Source organism: Zalophus californianus, chromosome 13, assembly GCF_009762305.2.
Source record: "Zalophus californianus isolate mZalCal1 chromosome 13, mZalCal1.pri.v2, whole genome shotgun sequence".
NCBI classification, from domain to species: domain Eukaryota; kingdom Metazoa; phylum Chordata; class Mammalia; order Carnivora; family Otariidae; genus Zalophus; species Zalophus californianus.
In genome coordinates, this window is record NC_045607.1 from 78,794,416 (window position 1) to 78,813,854 (window position 19,439).

Consider the following 19,439-nt stretch of genomic DNA (forward strand, 5'->3'; position numbering starts at 1 on the left):
TTTTTTTTTTCCTGATTTAAGTGAAACCACTGAAGGAAGAGAATGCTCCATTTTTTTTTTTTGCAGCACCATTTATGTATTTTTCAAGTATTAGAAACTTGCTCATAAGCTAATATATTTTTCTGTTAGATCAGAATGAGGGCCAAGGTAATGGGCAGAATGTGATCACTGAAGGCTGACATTGAATTGTATTAGCTTCATAATATCATGAAACAATGTGTCTTTTTGTGAGTTAATAATAATTATGTCAAGGAAAGTGGACAGCCTTAGCCATTGGCTGGTAATAATGCCTCTGTTTCCAATAGAGTAACTTATGCAGTTGACCCTTGAGCAACATGGGGGTTAGGGATGCCAACCCCTTGCACAGCCAAAAATCAGTGTATAACTTTTGACTCCCCTCAAACCTAACTAGTAATAAGCCTTACTGATAACATAGTCAATTAACACATATTTTGGATATTATATGTGTTGTATACTGAGGATTACAACAAAGTGAGAAAAGAAAAGGTTATTAAGAAAATCATAAGGGAGAAAAAATACATTTACAGCACTGTGCTGTATTTACTGGGGGGAAAAAAAACCCCATAACGTATATAAGTGGACCCGCACAGTTCAAACCCATGTTGTTCAAGGGTCAACTGTATCTACAAACTCAGTGTAACAAGGTGAAACTTTCTTACACTTGCTGGATTAATTTAACAGATTTAGACTTCATCTAACCTTGATTTTAACCTACAGGTTACTTATTGTCATTTTGATAGACCAAACAGCCGGGGGGAAAAGACAATCAGATTCTTTCCCCATATGCATATAAACATAGTGAAGTTTTGTTAATGTGTAGAAACAGTCTAACCTATGAGCACATTGGACAGAAAATGTCTATTCCACATGAGTCATCTTCAAATTTAAAATTAATATTTTTGTCTCATTTTATTGACAAATAATGCTCTTTTAAAATGTACCATACTTATTTACACAGAACTCTACCTGAGTGAGGAGGATCTGAAAAGACTTCATGATTTCGAAGAGCAGTGTGTGGAAATATACTTCCACGAGAAGATGGAAAGTCTGAATTATAGCTGTGAGGAACGAATCCGAGTGACATCAGAGAGGTACGAGATATATATATATATATGTTTTTTTTTTCCCCACCTCCCCAAAGGTGGTTCTACTAGAATGTCTGAAGAAGTAGAAAGATGGACTTTCAGAACCCAGAGGTTTGGTTTCTCTCCAGTTCTGTCTAGTAGCATATAGTATTTCTGTAACGGATGTATATTTATTGAGCGCCTACTACATTCCAGGTGTCCCTCTCGTCCCTGGAGATAAATGGTGAATAAGAGATGAGAGTCCCTGCCTTCATAGGACTCGTGTTCTAGTGTGTGCAGGTAGAGGGGTGAGGGGGGTAGAGGACAAATAATAAGTTGGGAGACACATAAAAAGATGTAATTTAATGTCCGTTAAAGAGTGATGAAAAATCAAGTTGCATAAGGGAATCGAAAACGATGGTGGTGAGGAGTCTGACAGAATGTGGGGGGAGGTTGGGTTGGACTCTTTGGGGTAGCCTGGGGCAGGAAGGCCATTGAGGAGTTGGAGGAGGAGGGGCCTGAGGGAGGCAGGCCAGGCAGAGACATCCTGTGGGATGGTGCCCCCTGGCTGTAGGAATAGCCAGTGCAGCTGCCTGAGGCCGCAAGGTGCGTCCACCAATGGCAGGTAGGACTGGAGAAGGCCAAGTGCTGCGTGCTCGTTGCGCTGGGGAGACGGGGCACAGGTGAGGTTCTCTTGTTTTGTTTTCATGCGGGGATAACAGAAGAAATGTGTATGGTCCTGGACATGATTCACCAGCCAGGGAGGAACTGCAGGAGCCGGAGGGAGGAGGTGATTTGCCCCACGAGAGGGCTCAATGCCTGGGCTTCCCTCCCAGTCGGGGGACCAGGAGAGAGGGTGGCCAGTGCTCAGGAGGCTGCAGCTCGGGTGTGGGCACACAGTTCTTGAGGCCAAGGCATTATCAGACCAGTGCCTGTGGGTATGTGTGATTTTGGTGGGGAGGGTCAGTGCAGGGAGGCCGTTCTGAGGTGTGAGGAAAGAGATGTGTTGGAGAGAGTGAACATATTCAGAAACTGTGGTAGGATCAAAGCCACTGTGGCTCCACTGATAATTGTGGATACATGGCATTGTGTTGGAATATGGAAGACTGAGTGTGATTATATGCATTTAAAAAAATTTTTTTTATTTTTTTTTAAAGATTTATTTATTTATTTGACAGAGAGAGACACAGCGAGAGGGGGAACACAAGCAGGGGGAGTGGGAGAGGGAGAAGCAGGCTTCCCACCGAGCAGGGAGCCCGATGCGGGGCTCAATCCCAGCACCCCGGGATCATGAGTCGAAGGCAGATGCTTAATGACTGAGCCACCCAGGTGCCCCGTATGCATTTTTTTTTTTAAAACACAGAATTGTTTTTGTAACCAGAAGCAAATCGACAGAACTTAAATGCGTTCCTTCATTTTCGAATATACAGGGACCTGACTATAAAATGTTATACCTCATCATGCATGTATTTTTTCTGACATCCAAATGGATAGGCAGTGGATCCTTAAATATGGCTTTATTTAAAATTGAATTACATGAAGAACTCTCTAAATGGTTTGCTATGGGTATATGTCATATTTCTGGACTTTTCAAGTGGTATCATATTACGTAAATATGTATTTAGGTGGCCGATTGAATTTCAGACCAAATTTTATATTGAGAAAAAATATCAAATAAAGATTTGTGAGCACACAAATTTTATTTTCCTTAAATAATATCTTTAGGCCAGAGCTTGATGAGCTTCTCTTCCCTTTTTCCTCTTCTGTACATTCTGCCACCTTTATAGATAACGCTCACTGAGTCTTGTGGGCCAGCCTGGCTCTCTGTTTTCTAGGACACACATGCCCAGATAGGAGTTTATAGAACCAGGGTGAAGACCTGCTTCTCCACTTACTGGCTCTATGCACTTGGGCAAATTGGCTCTGGGCCTTTGTTTTCTTATTTGTAAGATGCACACAAAAATAGACCTACGTCTTAGAGGTGCTGTGAGGACCACCTGAGGTAACATAGATGGAACCACATGGCAGAGTGCTGATCGATAGTAAGGGTACAGTGAAAGTAAAAATAGGCTCCAAAAACTGGGAGTGTGATTTCTTTTTAAATACATCTTTTCTTTCAAATCTTAAGAAAAGGGGAATAAATACATAAGATGAGATGACCTCCTTGCCCCAGATTATGAATGGAGCCAAGGTCACGGAGAGCCCCTTACTTTACACTGAAAACTAAGGAAGGAGTTTTAGGTGGTCAGATATGGACGGATTCAAGTTCTAGGCAGATTCCTTCTGTTACAGTGTGGATTTGAAGAGTCAGAATTCGAAGTATGGAGACAGCAGGAGGATGAGTCTCAGGGACTAGCCAAACTAGCCATGGTACGTTTGAAAGGAGGTAGCTTCGTCCATTTGGACTGTTGTAACAAAGTGCCAGAGGCTGGGTGGCTTGTGAGTTGCTCACAGTTCTGGAGGCTGGGAAGTCCAAGACCAGCATGCCAGCAATGTTGGGTGACAGCCCCCTTCTGGGTTGCAGACCTGTCTTGTGATCTTTACATGGCGGAGGGGTGAGGAAGAAGGGCTCACGGGGAGGATTAACCAGAATCGATCAGAGGAGGATAAGGGAAATAGGAAGAGTCAAATGGATCTGGTGTGAAAACTAAACTAGACATTTATGAACAAGTAATTCAATCATTGTAGCAATGGCGGCGGTGGTGTAGTGTGATGAACACCATCAGTCATCACGTATTGTATTCCTCTGGAGTCTTTCCCTTGGGTAGAGGAAGGAGTAGAAGGTAGATGGGTATGTAGCTTCTGAGCAATATCCAAGAGGCTTTCGTGGGCTCTAGAATCTGATTATGAAGACCTGATTTCACTCTTCAGAACATCGTCCATCAGTTCTCCACCAGTCTTCTGTTTACACGGTGGGCCTCGTTGAGGTCATCTCCGGGGAGCTCCCGCCAGAGGCATGGGGGAGGGGAAGAATCTCCGGGGAGCTCCCGCCACAGGCATGGGGGAGGGGAAGAATCTCCGGGGAGCTCCCGCCAGAGGCATGGGGGAGGGGAAGAATCTCCGGGGAGCTCCCGCCAGAGGCATGGGGGAGGGGAAGAATCTCCGGGGAGCTCCCGCCAGAGGCATGGGGGAGGGGAAGAATCTCCGGGGAGCTCACGCCAGAGGCATGGGGGAGGGGAAGAAAACCTCCCTGAGGCAGCTGCGGGAGTTTGAAGAGGAAGCGAAAGATTAGGATATGTGCACGATCGCCTACCTGTAGAGAAGAGATCACCTATATCCTTACAGAATTAAGTGAATTGTGAATTGTGAAACTAGGTTGTTTTATGTCTTCCTTTCTCTGGAACACTGGCTACTTTTTGACCCTCTCTCTGTTCTGTGGAGTAAGATGTTAAGTGGATATTTCCCCATAATAAGCATGTTATATTTGGGAAATGCTGCATTTTATTTTTTAAACAATCTCTACAACCACTGTGGGGCTCGGACATACAACCCTGATATCAAGAGTTGCACGCTCTATGAACTGAGCCTGCCAGGTACCCCTGGCAAATGCTACATTTTAAAACAAGTCACACTGTGACTCCGTACAGTCCTTGTTGGAGCAGGTCCTGTCATTATTTTGCTGTGAAACCTTACTGAGGAACATTTGTGAGCACCTCTCAGCTTGGGAAATGTTGGTATAATTCATTTAGCATTTCCCACGCCTCTAAGGCCCTGGTGAGAACTTTGATCCCTGATGAGTTGTTCAGAGGTGCCCGAGTGCGGGGTGGGGGTGGGGGGGGGGCTCAATGCCCCTGAATGTGGAGTTAGGCTGTCTGGGTTCGAAGCCTCGCTCCATCCCCAACCCTGCGACCGGCCTCGTGACCCAACCTCTTTTATAAAAGAGGTAATAGGAATGCCTACATTATGGGGTTGTTACACGGATTAAATTAAAATAATAATGTACAGCCTTTGTAACACACCTGGCACAGAGTGAGCGCTCAGTGAATATTATTATCATGATGATTATACGTATACTTCTTATAATCTTTTTTTTTTTTTAAGATTTTATTTATTTATTTGACAGAGAGAGAGGGAACACAAGCAGGGGAAGTGGGAGAGGGAGAAGCAGGCTTCCCACTGAGCAGGGAGCCCGATGCGGGGCTCAATGCGGGGCTTGATGTGGGGCTCGATCCCAGGACCCTGGGATCATGACTTGAGCTGAAAGCAGACGCTTAACGACTGAGCCACCCAGGCGCCCCTCTTATAATCTTACTTTAAAATATCTTCTCCAAAGACCCACAGAAAAACAATAACCATACTGGTCTTCCCTCCAGCCTCAAATCGCACACAGGGGAAACTAAACTTACAAGAAGTTTTTTTCTTTACACATCAGAATGACTGAAAATCTAGATTAAATTAATGTAGTTGGTGGTTGAGGAATATAATTAAAATATGTTTCATGGGACATAATGCTTTAGAAAAAAAATGCCTATGAAAGCAGGAAGACCCTATGTGAGGGTGACCAGGTTATTCGTCTAACAGGTCCCTATTGTAGCCTGTTACCTGTTGCTGTGAATAGTTGCTGGTTTCTGTTATATCCATTTGATGTGACTGCTGCTGATGGAGCTTAATGAGCCTCCATTACTGCTGTTCAGACTGTTGTGTTTTTGAATTAGATGAAACTGCGCACTAAGTGGAGAGGCTCTAATTAAGCATATTTGGAAGGGAATATACATATATTTGGTATTCTTTCCCTCATCATCTCTGCCAATTCTCGTTTTGCAGGTTCCAGAAGGTCAGGAAGCATTTATTAAACCTCTGCTTAGTTACAGAAGTGGGATTCTGTAGCAGAAGTAAGAAGGAGAGGGTCCCACCCCCATATAACAAACACGGAAAACATCACTCCTTTTGTTCTTTAATTCCTGTCTGCCAAGCTCCCAGAAGGAAGGAGTGCAGGATTTCTCAATCCATGTGACTTGGGATACATTCTGGAGAGGGGATATCTCACACTGTTTCTTCCAGGCCCCACATAGGACCAGGGATCATTATTAATTTCTGCGTATGGTCCTGTCAGCTGTGAAACTGTTGATGAGATCCCCTTCCTTGCTTGCTTGCTTGCTTTCTTCTCTTCCTTTTCTTTTCTTTTTTCTTTCTTTCTTCCCTTCCTTCCTTCCTTCCTTTTCTCTTTTCTTTTCTTCCCCCCTTCTTGCCACCCAACAATTTGTAAAAGCTTTTTTTTTTTTTAAAGATTTTATTTATTTATTTGACAGAGAGAGACACACAGCTAGAGAGGGAACACAAGCAGCGGGGGCAGCAGAGGGAGAGGGAGAAGCAGGCTTCCCGCCGAGCAGGGAGCCCGATGCGGGGCTCGATCCCAGGACCCTGGGATCATGACCTGAGCTGAAGGCAGGCGCCCAACAACTGAGCCACCCAGGCGCCCCTGTAAAAGCTTTTGATTAAGGGATACAAACACCTCATCATATTTACTAGAATAATTTCTAACTTACTGTTTATTTTAAAATTTTTATATATTTTTGTATGCGTTTGTTTTTAATGTAACCAAATAGATGTTTTGTAATTTATTGTTTTGTTAATCTTAGAAAGCTGTCTTCGTTTCCTAGGGCTGCCGTAATGAAGTACCAAATATTGGGTGTCTTATAACAACAGAAATTTATTGGCTCACAGTTCTAGAGGTTACAGGTCCAAAATCAAGAACTTGGGAGGGCTGTGCTTCCTCTGATGGTTCCAGTGGAGAATCCTTCCTTGCCTCTTCTAGCGTCTGGCATTTACTGACAATCCTTGGTATTCCTGGGCTTGTAGACGCATCACTGAATTTGTAGGGTGGTCTTCTCCCTGTGTATATTCACATAATCTTCTCACTGTGTCCAAATTTCCCTTTTATAAGGACACAAGCCATAGTGGCTTAGGGTTTACCCTAATGACCTCATTTTAACTTGATTATCTCTGTAAAGACCATGTTTCCAGATAAGGTCCTATTGTAGGAGTACTAGGGGATTAGGGCTTCAACATATCTCTTTTGGGGGGGGGCACAAAACGAAACCTATCCCCATATAGAGAAATTTATAGATATACAGATAATATTAACCAACATTTCCTTCATTCTGTGTCTCTAAGTTAGTTATTACATTTAATTAGATTCTACCTGCAATTTAACTTTTGACTTTTTTTTTTTAAGATTTTATTTATTTATTTGACAGAGACACAGCGAGAGAGGGAACACAAGCAGGGGGGAGCGGGAGAGGGAGAAGCAGGCTTCCTGTGGATCAGAGAGCCCGATGTGGGCGCGGGGCTCGATCCCGAGCTGAAGGCAGACGCTTAACGACTGAGCCACCCAGGCGCCCCACTTTTGACTTTCATAGGTGAAAATATCTTGCTTTTACGTAACTCAGTGGCTGGACATCATCATATTGGGTTAAAGTATTCAAAATAACTTTTAAAAATTTGCCTCAGGCTTTCTCAGAACGTAAGTCTCTTAAAATGGGTTTTGTGTCAAGCTTAGGAAGCCTATTTGATCTGTAGGTGGATTTTTTTTTTAAAGATCTATAAATTTTTTTTCTAATTACATATTTAATTATTAATTCTGTTCCTCTCATTCTGGCTTCTTCCTCAAGATGTCCTTTCTCTATCCAAAATAACATAGTGCTTGTCAGTAGGAGATTTTTGGATGTTTGTCATGTAAATTAATGAATATGGTGGATGGACACTGGAGGGAGAACTAGCAGGAAGCTGGAAACGTGGTCCTGGAATGTTAGAGAGAAATAAGGGCTAGAAAAGTAGCTGTATGGTGTTTCCTCATTGGAGTGATAGTAGGAATTATAGGATGGCGTGAAACCACCTGAGATGAGAAGGCAGAGGACTCACCCAACTTGGGGAAGCCTCTGGGGCCAAGGAGCCTCCTAAGGATGGACCTAGGACAGGAAGAGAGCAAGGCAAGTTCCCACTGGCTTAACGTGTTTATTGGTTTTCTGCCCCCCCTTTACCATTAGGGTTACAGAGATGTACTTCCAAATGAAAGAAATGAATGAGAAAGTGTCTTTCATAAAGGACTCTTTACTGTCCTTGGACAGCCAAGTGGGACACCTGCAGGACCTCTCTGCCCTGACAGTGGATACCCTGAAATTCCTTTCTGCTGTTGACACCTTACAAGAGGATGAGGCTCTCCTGGCTAACAGAAAGCATCCTACGTGCAGAAAACTTCCCCACAGCTGGAGCAATGTCATCTGTGCAGGGGTTCCGGGCAGCTTGGAGATCTCTGGGGAGAAGAAATACCAGTATTATAGCATGCCTCCTTCATTGCTGCGGAGCCTGGCCAGAGGCCAGTGTACCCTGAGAGGGCAGAGGGGGCCCCTTCTTGAGATTACAGACAGTCAAAGAAAGGCTTCAAATGTAAGAGATGAGCAGGAAAGGCAACAAACAGAAACCACCATAGTTGCTTCTGGAGTGTCCCTTAACAGGCAAGCACAGCGAAAGTATGGCCAGTTTCTCCTGGTCCCTTCTTATTTAAAGCAAGTTCCTTTTTCTGCAGAAACTGAGTTGCCTCTGTTCAGACCCTCTGTGGAAGCAGGTACAGATGTGCTGGCAACTGAACAGGTCACCCAGAGTGAGGTCCCTGTTCATCTGACTTGGCAGAGCCCAGCTGTCTCAGCTCAGGGCTCAGTGGCCAAACCCGAGGCACAGTACGCGTCAGGAGCTCAGATACCAGCCAGACAAGACAAGGGGGAGCAAGTTCTACCCACTTTGATTTGTACGTCTCTACCAATGAAAGTGACCTCCCTCCCTTCCCAAGGCGAGAGCATGGGAACTGAAGGTGGATATGTGAACTGGGCATTTTCAGAAGGTGATGAAACTGGTGTGTTTGGCATCAAGAAAAAATGGCAGACCTGCTTGGCCTCCACTTGTAATAGCGACTCTAAAGAGAGTGGCCAAAGCCAGAGGCAGATCCGAGCCAGATCCCTCTCTGATAACTCATCAAGCTTGGCCCATAGTAGTGACTGCTCGGAGGTGGGACCATGGCTGCAGCCAAACACATCCTTTTGGATCAATCCTTTCCGCAGAGATAGGCCCTTCACTCGGAGTCACAGTTTGAGATTCCACAAGGAGGAGAAACTGAAGATCTCTAAGATTAAAAGTAAGTGAGAGACGATGGACTCTGAAAAACAAACTGAGGGTTCTAGAGAGGAAGGGGGAGGGGGGATGGGTTAGCCTGGTGATGGGTATTAAAGAGGGCACGTACTGCATGGAGCACTGGGTGTTATACGCAAACAATGAATCATGGAACACTGCATCAAAAACTAATGATGTAATGTACGGCGATTAACATAACAATAAAAAAGTAAGTGAACATTTTTTTGTTTAAAAAAATAAGCTCTTAAATTACTAAATTCTATGCATTACTATGATTTTTAGTAAGTTGACCACCTTTGACTATATTCTCATTCTCCCCATTCTCAGTCGTCTGTAAAACCAAATGGCTCCCAGCGCAATCTTAAACTTTTCACGCAAACCCTTTCCCTTACAGACCTTTCAAGATCCTCAGAGATAGGGCAGTCAGCATGGATCAAAACAAAAATGCTAATCAAGGATAAGAGATCGTCGAAGAAAAAGAAGAAAACACAAGGACTGCAGGTGCCAGTAAGTGTCTTTTATGTCGTTGGCAATTGAGGTAGGAGCCTGTCTTAGCTCAGTTTCTCCATAAAGTGCCAGGCACACTACAAAATGGCCCTGGACTGGAAGGAGTGAAGATATAAATTTAAGAGTCATCAGAGTGGATATGCTATAGCTCATTTATCAGCTCACATGTTGAAGGACACGTGTTATTTTCAGTTTGGGCTATTCTAAACAAAGCTGTTATGAACATTTGTGCACAAGTCTTTGTGTGGACATATGTTTCAATTTCTCTTTGGTAAATATTTAGGAGTAGCATGTCAGAGTCATATGGTAAGTATTTGTTTAATTTTAGAAGACACTTCCGAACTGCTTTTCAAAGTGGCTGTATCATCTTACATTCTAACCAGTTTACGAGGAGTAGTTTATGAGTGTTCCACTGGTCCATCTTCTCACCAATCCTTAGTATGCTCAGTCTTTTTAACTTTCGCCATAGTTGGGGGTATGTAGTGGGATCTCATGGTGATTTCATTTGCATTTCTGGAATGACTAGTGCTGCAAACTATCATTTATGTGCTTTTTTTGTCATCCATATATCTTTTTTTTTTGTGACCTGTCGGTCTGAATATTTTGTCTATTTAAAAAATTGGGTTGTCTTAATAAGTTGTCAGAGTTTTTTCTAAATATAAGCCCATTGTTGGATATATGTTTTACAAATATTTTCTCTTGGTGGCTTGCCTTTTACTTTTCTTAAATGTCCTTTGAAGTGCATACCTGTTTTATCTTGATGAAATCTGCTGCTTGTTTTTTTTTTTTAATAGTCTGTGCTTTTGTATCCTATTTAAGAAAATTTAAATTAAGATAACCCAAGATCACTGAGATTTTTCTTTCATGTTTTCTTCTAGACGTTTCATAGATTTTGCTCTTATATTTAGGTCTAGCGCCCATTTTGAGTTACCTTCTGTATATGGTTGTAGGTAAGGATTGAGGTCCTTCCCTCTCTTCCCTTTTCTCCCCCTCCCCTGTATTTCTTTGTTCCTTCCTCCCTCCCCCTCTCCCCCTGTTCCTTCCTTAAATACAAATATCAGTTTTTTTCTACCATTTTCTGGCAAAAAGATTGTCTTTTTCCTATTGAGTTGCCTTGATACCTTTGTCAAAAATTGACCATATATATCCATAATACGTATGGATCTATTTCTGGATCTATTCTGTTCCATTTATCTGTATGTCTGTCTTTATGATAATACCATACTATCTTGAATACTGTATCTTATATTAAATATTGAAATCATGTAGTGTAGGTCTGTCAAAGTTATCTTCGTTTTCAAAGTGGTATGGTTTTGTTTTGTTTTTTGGCTATTCTAGTTTCTTTGCATTTCCACATATATTTAGAATCAGCTTGACAGTTTTTACAGAGAAACTGCTGGGGTGAGTGGAATTGCTGTGAATCAACTTGGGGAGAATTGGCATCTTAACAATAATAAGTTTTTTGATCCATGAGCATGATATGTCTATTTATTTAGATGTTCCTCAGTTTCTCTCGGCAGTGTTTTGTAGTTTGCGGTGTACAGTTCTTTTTTTTAAAAAAAGATTTTTTATTTATTCATTGGAGACGAGAGAGAGCATGAGCAGGGGAGAGAGGCAGAGGGAGAAGCTGACTCCTTGCTGAGTTGGGAGCCCGATGTGGGGTTTAATCCCAGAACCTTGGGATCATGACCTGAGCTGAAGGCAGATGCTTAACCATCCTGAGCCACCCAGATGCCAAAAGTGTTCAGTTCTCGCACATGTCTTTAAAAATGTCTCCCTAAGTGTTTGGTATTTTTATTTTCTTATAAATGCAATTATAAACAATTTCTGATTATTTGTTGGTAGTATATAGAAATACATATATTTTAAAGACTATTTGAGGGAGAGGGAGAGAGAATGTGAGCAGGGGGTGGTGGTGGGGAGAGAATCTTCGAGCAGACTCCCTGCTGAGCACAGAGCCCAACACAGGGCTTGATCCATGACCTGGAGATCATGACCTGAGCTGAAACCAAGAGTCGGATGCTAAACCAACTGAACCACCCAGATGCCCCTAGAAATATATATGTATATATATATTTTTAAAGATTTTATTTATTTATTTGAGAGAGCGAGCACATGAGAGGGGGGAGGGTCAGAGGGAGAAGCAGACTCCCTGCTGAGCAGGGAGCCCGATTTGGGACTCGGTCCTGGAACTCCAGGATCATGACCTGAGCCGAAGGCAGTCGCTTAACCAACTGAGCCACCCAGGTGCCCTAGAAATATATTTTTAAAATATTGATTTTATACACTGCAACCTTATTAAACTTGCTAATTTGTTTGAGTAGGTTTTGTTGCTTCTCTAGTATTTTCTATATAAATGTTCATGTTATCTACAAATGAAGATAGTTTTACTTTTCAAATTTACTTTTTACCTTTCAAATCCAGATGTGTTTTTTTTTATTTTTCTTGCCTTATTACACTGGCTAGAATCTCTAGTATATTGAATAAAAGTGGCAAAAGCAGATATCCTTTCCTTTTCTCTGGTCTTAGGGGGAAAGCATTTAGGCTTTTACCAGTAAGTATGTTAGCTGTAGCTTTTTATGTAGATGCCTTTTGTCAAGTTAAAGAACTTCCTATCTATACCTAGTTTCTGAGAATTTTTGTCTTTAATAGAGGTGAGCATTTGTCAAATGCTTTTTCTGTACCTCTTGATACAATCAGGTGGTTTTCCCTTTTTATTATGTTACTATGATTAATTATATTAATTTTATAATGTAGAAGTACTATTTAGAATATTAAGTCAACCTGGTTAGGATGAACCCTGCTTGACAATGATGTATTATCTTTTTTGTATGCTATGTTTATTTTGCTAAAATCTTAGTAAGATTTTTTACACATGTATTCTTGAGGAATATTTGTCTATAGATCTCTTTTCTGGTAATGTCTTTGTCTGGTTTTGGTACCAGGGTGATCCCGGGCTTATTGAAAGAGTTGGGAAGTATTCCCTCTTCAGTTTTCTAGGTGAGCTTGTATAGAATACATACCATTACAATGTTTATTATTTGGTAGAATTAACCAATAAAACCTTCTTTGTAGGAAAGTTTTTAGCTACAAATTCAAGTTCTGTAATAGATGTAGGACTATTCAGATTATCTGATTCATCTTCAGTAAGCTTTGTTGTGTCTTTCAAAGAATTTGTGTATTTCATTTAAGTTTTTGAATTTCTTGGCATGTGGTATTTATAATATCCTTTTCTTATCCCTTTATGGTCTATGGGTATGTAGTGACATCACTTCTCTCATTCCTAATATCTTAATATTTGTGTTTCTTTCTTTGTTTCATGATTAGTCTGGCTACTGGCTTGTCTGCTTTATTGATCTTTCAAAGAACCAGTTCTTGGTTTCATTGATTTATCTCTGAATACTGTTTTATTGATTTCTGCTCTTTATTATTTCTTTTGTTTACTTTGGTTTTAATTTGCTCTATTTTTTTCTAGTTTGTTAAGATAGAAGTTTTAGTCATTGATTTGAGACTGTCTTCTTTTTTAATACAAGCATTTAGTACTATAAAATTCCCTCTAATCATTGTGTTAGCTGTCTCCCACAAATTCCAATATATTATGTTTGCATTTTCATTTAGTGAATCTTATTAATAATTAGGAAGTCTCAGATCTGAGTTAGTAATTTATAGGGCTTCACCTTTCCCGATCTTAATGCCCTGTTCATTTCTCCATATAATAATCTGGATGCATTTTTTAAAAGCACCTCAGTTCTTTTTAGAATGAGAAGTAGAGGGGGTTATGTGCTATGGTGAGCGCTGTGAATTGTGTAAGACTGTTGAATCACAGACCTGTACCTCTGGAACAAATAATACATTATATGTTAAAAAAAAAAGATAGTAGGAAGGGTAAAATGAAGAGGGGGGACATCCGAGGGGGAGACGAACCATGAGAGACTATGGACTCTGAGAAACAAACTGAGGGTTCTAGAGGGGACGGGGGTGGGGGGATGGGTTAGCCTGGTGATGGGTATTAAAGAGGGCGCATATTGAATGGAGCACTAGGTGTTATACACAAACAATGAATCATGGAACACTACATCAAAAACTAATGATGTAATATATGGTGATTAACATAACTTAATAAAATTAAAAAAAAAGAATGAGAAGCAGAAGCAAAGAGATAAGTATTAAGACAATTATGTAAAATTACCTTTTGGGGGGAGAGATTTAGCCTGTAAAGAAGACTCTTTTACAGGGAAAATGCTATAAGTTGCTGGGATCTTATGAAATATGATTTCAGTAGATTTGTTTTTTGCGATGGTTAAAGTGGCCAGAATTTAACTAGAAATTGAAACTGGGCTTAGGTACTAATAACTTGCATTTGTTTATTGCTTGCATTTTGTCAATTTATCTCATTTCTTCTCTGTCCCTGGTTAGTACATATGGAAACCATTATTGTTGGCTACTTGTTATTTTAATGACAAAGGGAATGGGGTTCACAGGCATTAAGTGATTTACCCAAGTTCACGTAACTTCTAAGTGATAGATCTGGAATTCCAACACAAGTTCTTTTTGGATCCAAGCCTTATGTTTTTTTGCTCTATGCCACTGGTTCTCAGATTGTGGTCTTCTATCAGCAGTGTTAGCATTACCTGGAAACTTACTAGACATTAAAATTCTTTCTCCCTCTAGACCTACTGAATGATGGGTCTTGGAGGTGGGACCCTGCAATCTGTGGTTTAGCATAGCCTTGAGTGATTCTGCTGCACACTCAAGTTTGACGGCTGCTGCCCCCCACCCTGGTTCTCAGTCATGACCGCAAATAATAATTACATGGGTGCTTGTGTCCTGCCAACTTGACTAATGGGAGTTTTCAGAGATTTCCAGGTGATTCTAATGTGCAGCCAATGTTAACAACAACTGCTACTCACTATAGTACCTGTATGAGTCACATTAATGACTCAGAATGTTTTTAGATTAATGTCACTGTGTTCCAACGAGTGTCTTTCTCTCCAGGTCATAAAGGTCGACACCTGCTCTCAAAATGACCAGCTGGATTCAGAGCCAGGAGAAAATAACATCTCAGAAGAAGAGGCCTACAGCAAGAACCGGCTCACAGTGTCCAAATTTAGTCAGATAAGTATGTAACAGTCTAGACTCTTGGATCTCAGAAACTCTGGGGAAGTTTCCTCACTGTGTTCCCAGAACACCGGTGGTCCCTGCTGTTCTTTCAAGTGGAGATGAAAGAATGAGAGGGTGGCAACATCCATTTAGAAAAAATAACTCCTTTTGATTTTTAATTTTTAGGAAAAGGACAAAATTTCCATTCATTTAATGGAATAGTTGTTGGGATCGAGGAAAGAAAAACAAGGTTCAGTTAGTCCCCTATCCAGAGCTGTTAAACCTGGCTCAGGGAGTATTCATGTAATCTGATGTATGGAGTGGGGTTGTCTAATGTTATAAATTCTTAAGGTTCATGAGACATTGATATGGACCCTCACACAGAACTCAGTGGGATGAGTAGTGGTTGGTTATTTATTGCTACTGACATACAGTATTTATTCCATGGGCAATTATCCCTTAATGGTGGTTTGTAAAAGAGAAAAGATGGATCAACTAGTTACAAATGAAAACTGTGAGGGAGGCAGAGAACGTGAAATAAGCCTGAACAAGTAAGATAAGGCCAGATTATGAACAGAATTGGGAGCAATGATCAGAACTTTGAACTTCTTGTGTTACACAATAAGAGACCTTTACCAATTCCTTTTTTTAAATTTTATTTGCTTTCACATTTTTTTTTTTTAAGATTTTGTTTATTTATTTGACAGAGAGAGACACAGCAAGAGAGGGAACACAAGCAGGGGAAGTGGGAGAGGGAGAAGCAGGCTTCCCGCCGAGCAGGGAGCCCGATGCGGGGCTCCATCCCAGGACCCCGGGATCGTGACCTGAGCCGAAGGCAGACGCTTAACGACTGAGCCACCCAGGCGCCCCTGCTTTCACACATTTGAGGTTTATTGTCACTTAGGCAAAGCCCTATGCAAAGTTTGACAGGAAGCCTTCCATCCAGGGATGCAGGGACCCATGTTCCACCCATGTTGTAGCTCTATCGTGTTCAACATGAGGCTCCCAAGATCTCTGCAGGACACCTCCGTGGCTGCCATGGCAAGACGGAATGCAGTTGATATCCATCTTTTGTTTACCCAATCATTCATCAGTGGACACTTGGCTATTCCCACCTCTTGGCTACTGTGAATAACGGTGCTATGAACATGGGTGTGCAAATATCTTCTTTGATGTGCCCTTTTTCAACCTTTAGTTATGGAGTTTGCTCTGCCAGTCTTCAGGTCAATTTTTGGAGTATTTAGGATGATTTGATAGTTATCTAGTTGTATTTGTGGGAAGAGGTGAGCCTCGGGTCCTCCTACTCTGTTGCCATCTTCCTCACACTCCCTTTTTAAACAGAAGGAACTATGTGATCAGGACTCATAAATATTTAAAATTATTTGAAATACTACACTTAAGGTACAAATAGACACTGTATTGAAATCTATGTTATTATGCTTCTTTAAAACCTTGCTTTGTCTTTGGGTTGGTGGTTTTCAACCAAGGGCCAATTTTGTACACCTCCCATCTCTCTTCCCTGGGACATTTGATAATGTCTGAAGACAGTTTTGGTTATGACAACTAAGGGAGGTACAGGTATTCTTGACTTCAAGTGGGTAGAGGCCAAAGATGCTGCTAAGCACCCTCCTACAATGCATGGGATAATCTCTTTCCTCCCAACAAGGAATTATCCAGCCCAAAATGTCAGTGCCAAGGTTGAGAAACCCTGATTTATATTTTAAAATACTCAATTGTCTGTTAAATCACTGAGAATCAAGTGGGCTCTAAGCTGAAAGAGACATTAGAAATTAAATTATTCAGAACCCCCTTAATCTATAGATATGACTTGAGAGCTTGTCTTGCCTTAAATCACACAGTTTATAAGAGCCTACAATATTGGATAAATCAAATCCCATACCTAAAGATATGATTCTAGGTCCAATTACAAATGTATTTATTTTATCTATGAATGTTTATATTATATTTCATATTTTTATAAATAATCTGATATTTAAGTTGTATGCTTTTCTTAAATTATTCAAGTTCTTTTTTTATCGATATACTTGACATATAACATTGTATTAGTTTTATGTGTACAACATGATTTGGTGTGTGAGTATATATATATATATATATATAGTAAAATGATAACTACAACAAGTTAACAGTCATCACTTCACATAGTTACAATTTTTTTTTTTGTAGTGAGAATTTTATAAGCTCTATTCTCTCAGCAACTTTCAAATATACAATATAGTATTGTTAACTACAGTCACCGCTGTACATTACCTCCCTGGGACTTAGTTATCTTATAGTTTGAAGTCTGTACCTGAGACCACCTTCACCCATTTCACTCACCCCCCCCAACTCCCAAGTTATTTACATCCTTTCCAGTGACTTTCAAATAGAAAAAGATGCAGGTGGCAGGAGAGTGCTGGGAAAGAATCTCAAGTCTGATGAAAGGGAGAGAAGATGTAGGGAAATAGCCTGACTCCAGGTGCCTAGTTAATCTGAGGAGACAAAGGAGGCCCACTATCTACCTTGAACCGCATCCTGAATTAAGAATCTTTTTTTTTTTTAATATATCTGAGTTAAGCATTAATTGAAAAAGAATTTAAAAATAAAAGTTTGAAGGTTGGGTGATACCCTGTCAGGTAGCTCTCTCTGAATGCAAAAAGAAAAGTTCTGAGGAATTTATGAAAAGCAAAGGTATATTTTTAACTTTTCCTATAGGTATTTTAATTTTAATTCTGCGCTCTCATTGAAACCATATTGATCATAATTTTATGATATTTCAAAAATATCATATGACATTTTGTGATTTTTTTCCAATAGATTTCTTGTACTCTGTGTGTGTGTGTGTGTGTGTGTGTTTGACACAAAATCATTAGAGAAAAAAATTACTGTTAGCTCCTATCTCCTACATTTAGCCAGGGACTCTTAATAAGCATTATTCTCAGAATTAATCCAATCCAATAATTAAATTATTACTGGGCACCTACTATATGCCAGTGACTTTGCAGGTACCGGTATAAAAAATTGTGACAATAATGATCCTTGCCATCCTTTTAAAGAAAGAGCTGAAAATGAAATTTATTGTCTGGGTATTCTTTTCTGTCTTTTGTTTTTGTTTTGTTTTATTTTTTCAAGTAGCCTACTATGATGCTTGGTGCAGTTGTTAAGGAAGGATGCCTAACAATTTGGAATGAAAATTTCATGTGTTTTACATAAAGCATGGACAAAAAGAATCGCTAAAGGTGTTCTTCTGTAGGGAGGACTCAAGTTATGGGCCATTTAATGCTTGACTTTGATTAGAGAGCATAAATTATTATAAATGTGAAGGAAACTACTGATGAATAGAAATACTGTAGAATATATAGCTTTCAACCACTTGAGGAAAAAAAGGACAAAAGAATCTTGGTAACACTTGCTAAAAAGAGAAAAAGAAACTATATTCAAATTTAGATGAATGCACTATGTTCAGATCTTCCTATTTAGGAATGTGATTTGAATGTAACACATTTTCAAGTATTCTCTAATTTCTCTTTTTCTCTTTCTTTTAACAAGGTCTGGAACCCTCTATATATCAGAAAATGAAAACCAAAGAAATGGAACAGCATGCTATCCAAGTCAGTGATTATCTAAAGCAGTCTCAAGAGGTAAAGACATCTTATTTGATATTAAAAAAAAAAATTTATGCACACACTTCTCTAACTCCTTGACTGTGTCTGTTTTACCATTATGTCCCTTAATTGGCTTCTCCTTTTTACTGGTATTACATTTAAATCCTTGCTTTGAATATATGCTCAGTTTTTTTCACTCCCTTCGAGCCCCACCCCCCACCCTTTATTCTTTCCTTGTTTTTCTCGGTGCAATTTGTTGGTCCACCCAGTAATTTATCGTGGGTGTTTTTAGCCTGCAAGATCAATAGTTCAGGATCTTTTGGAACTGTTTTGAAATTTATGAATGTTGCCAGGTGGAAGAAAAATAGGTATTTTCATTACATTTTAAGAGGTGGAACTAGGGTCAACATGTAGAAACTACTGGGAGGCAGTTTCAGCCCAATTTGAGGAGGAATTATTAGCAATTGGGGCTTTCTAAGGATGGACTGGTTTATTTCTGGAAGTAGTAAGTTCCTCACTTAGTGTGGTTAGTCAAACAGGCCGAGTCAACCTCTTTGCAGATGTGTTGGAGGGGATTTGGACCCTGCAGGATGAAGGAGCCTCCAACACTGAGGTTCTCTGATTTTACGGTCTTTGTTTCTTACGTGCCCGTTTTACTGCCATCTACCATGTGGGGAGCATGATCTAGTTAGACTAACTCAAGAAATCTGATTTTGGTCTTGGTTTGAACATTAATTTCTATGAACTCGGGAACTGTGTCCGTATTACCTGTATGAATGTACGTTAATAACCTCATGAAGGGAATCTGTGGAAGATTTCGAAACTAAACCGTCAGACTGCTTGGAGGTGAGTGGTGGCGAGAACCTGTCTGCTATGTCTCAGGGTTCAGGGCTGTGTATAGTAATTAACCTCTGAGCTTCATTAGCTGTGTCTCTAAAATGGGGTTAATGCCATCCTTATGAGATTATTGGTAGTGGATAACAAAAATAAGACCAATGGAAATGCCTAGAGTGATGCC

The 19,439-nt window shown here is 40.4% G+C and overlaps 1 protein-coding gene across 7 annotated transcripts in view; it reads left to right on the forward strand.

Annotated features, from left to right (window-relative positions):
* TRPM6 (transient receptor potential cation channel subfamily M member 6) overlaps positions 1–19,439 on the forward strand; it is a 164,664-nt gene that overhangs the window by 120,129 nt on the left and 25,096 nt on the right. For all 7 annotated transcript variants that reach the window (XM_027616436.2, XM_027616435.2, XM_027616433.2 and 4 more), the window contains 5 exons: positions 980–1,112; positions 8,072–9,213; positions 9,604–9,716; positions 14,712–14,835; positions 18,366–18,457. In XM_027616436.2, coding sequence (XP_027472237.2) covers positions 980–1,112; positions 8,072–9,213; positions 9,604–9,716; positions 14,712–14,835; positions 18,366–18,457 — 1,604 coding nt within the window. The remainder of the gene's footprint in view (positions 1–979; positions 1,113–8,071; positions 9,214–9,603; positions 9,717–14,711; positions 14,836–18,365; positions 18,458–19,439) is intronic.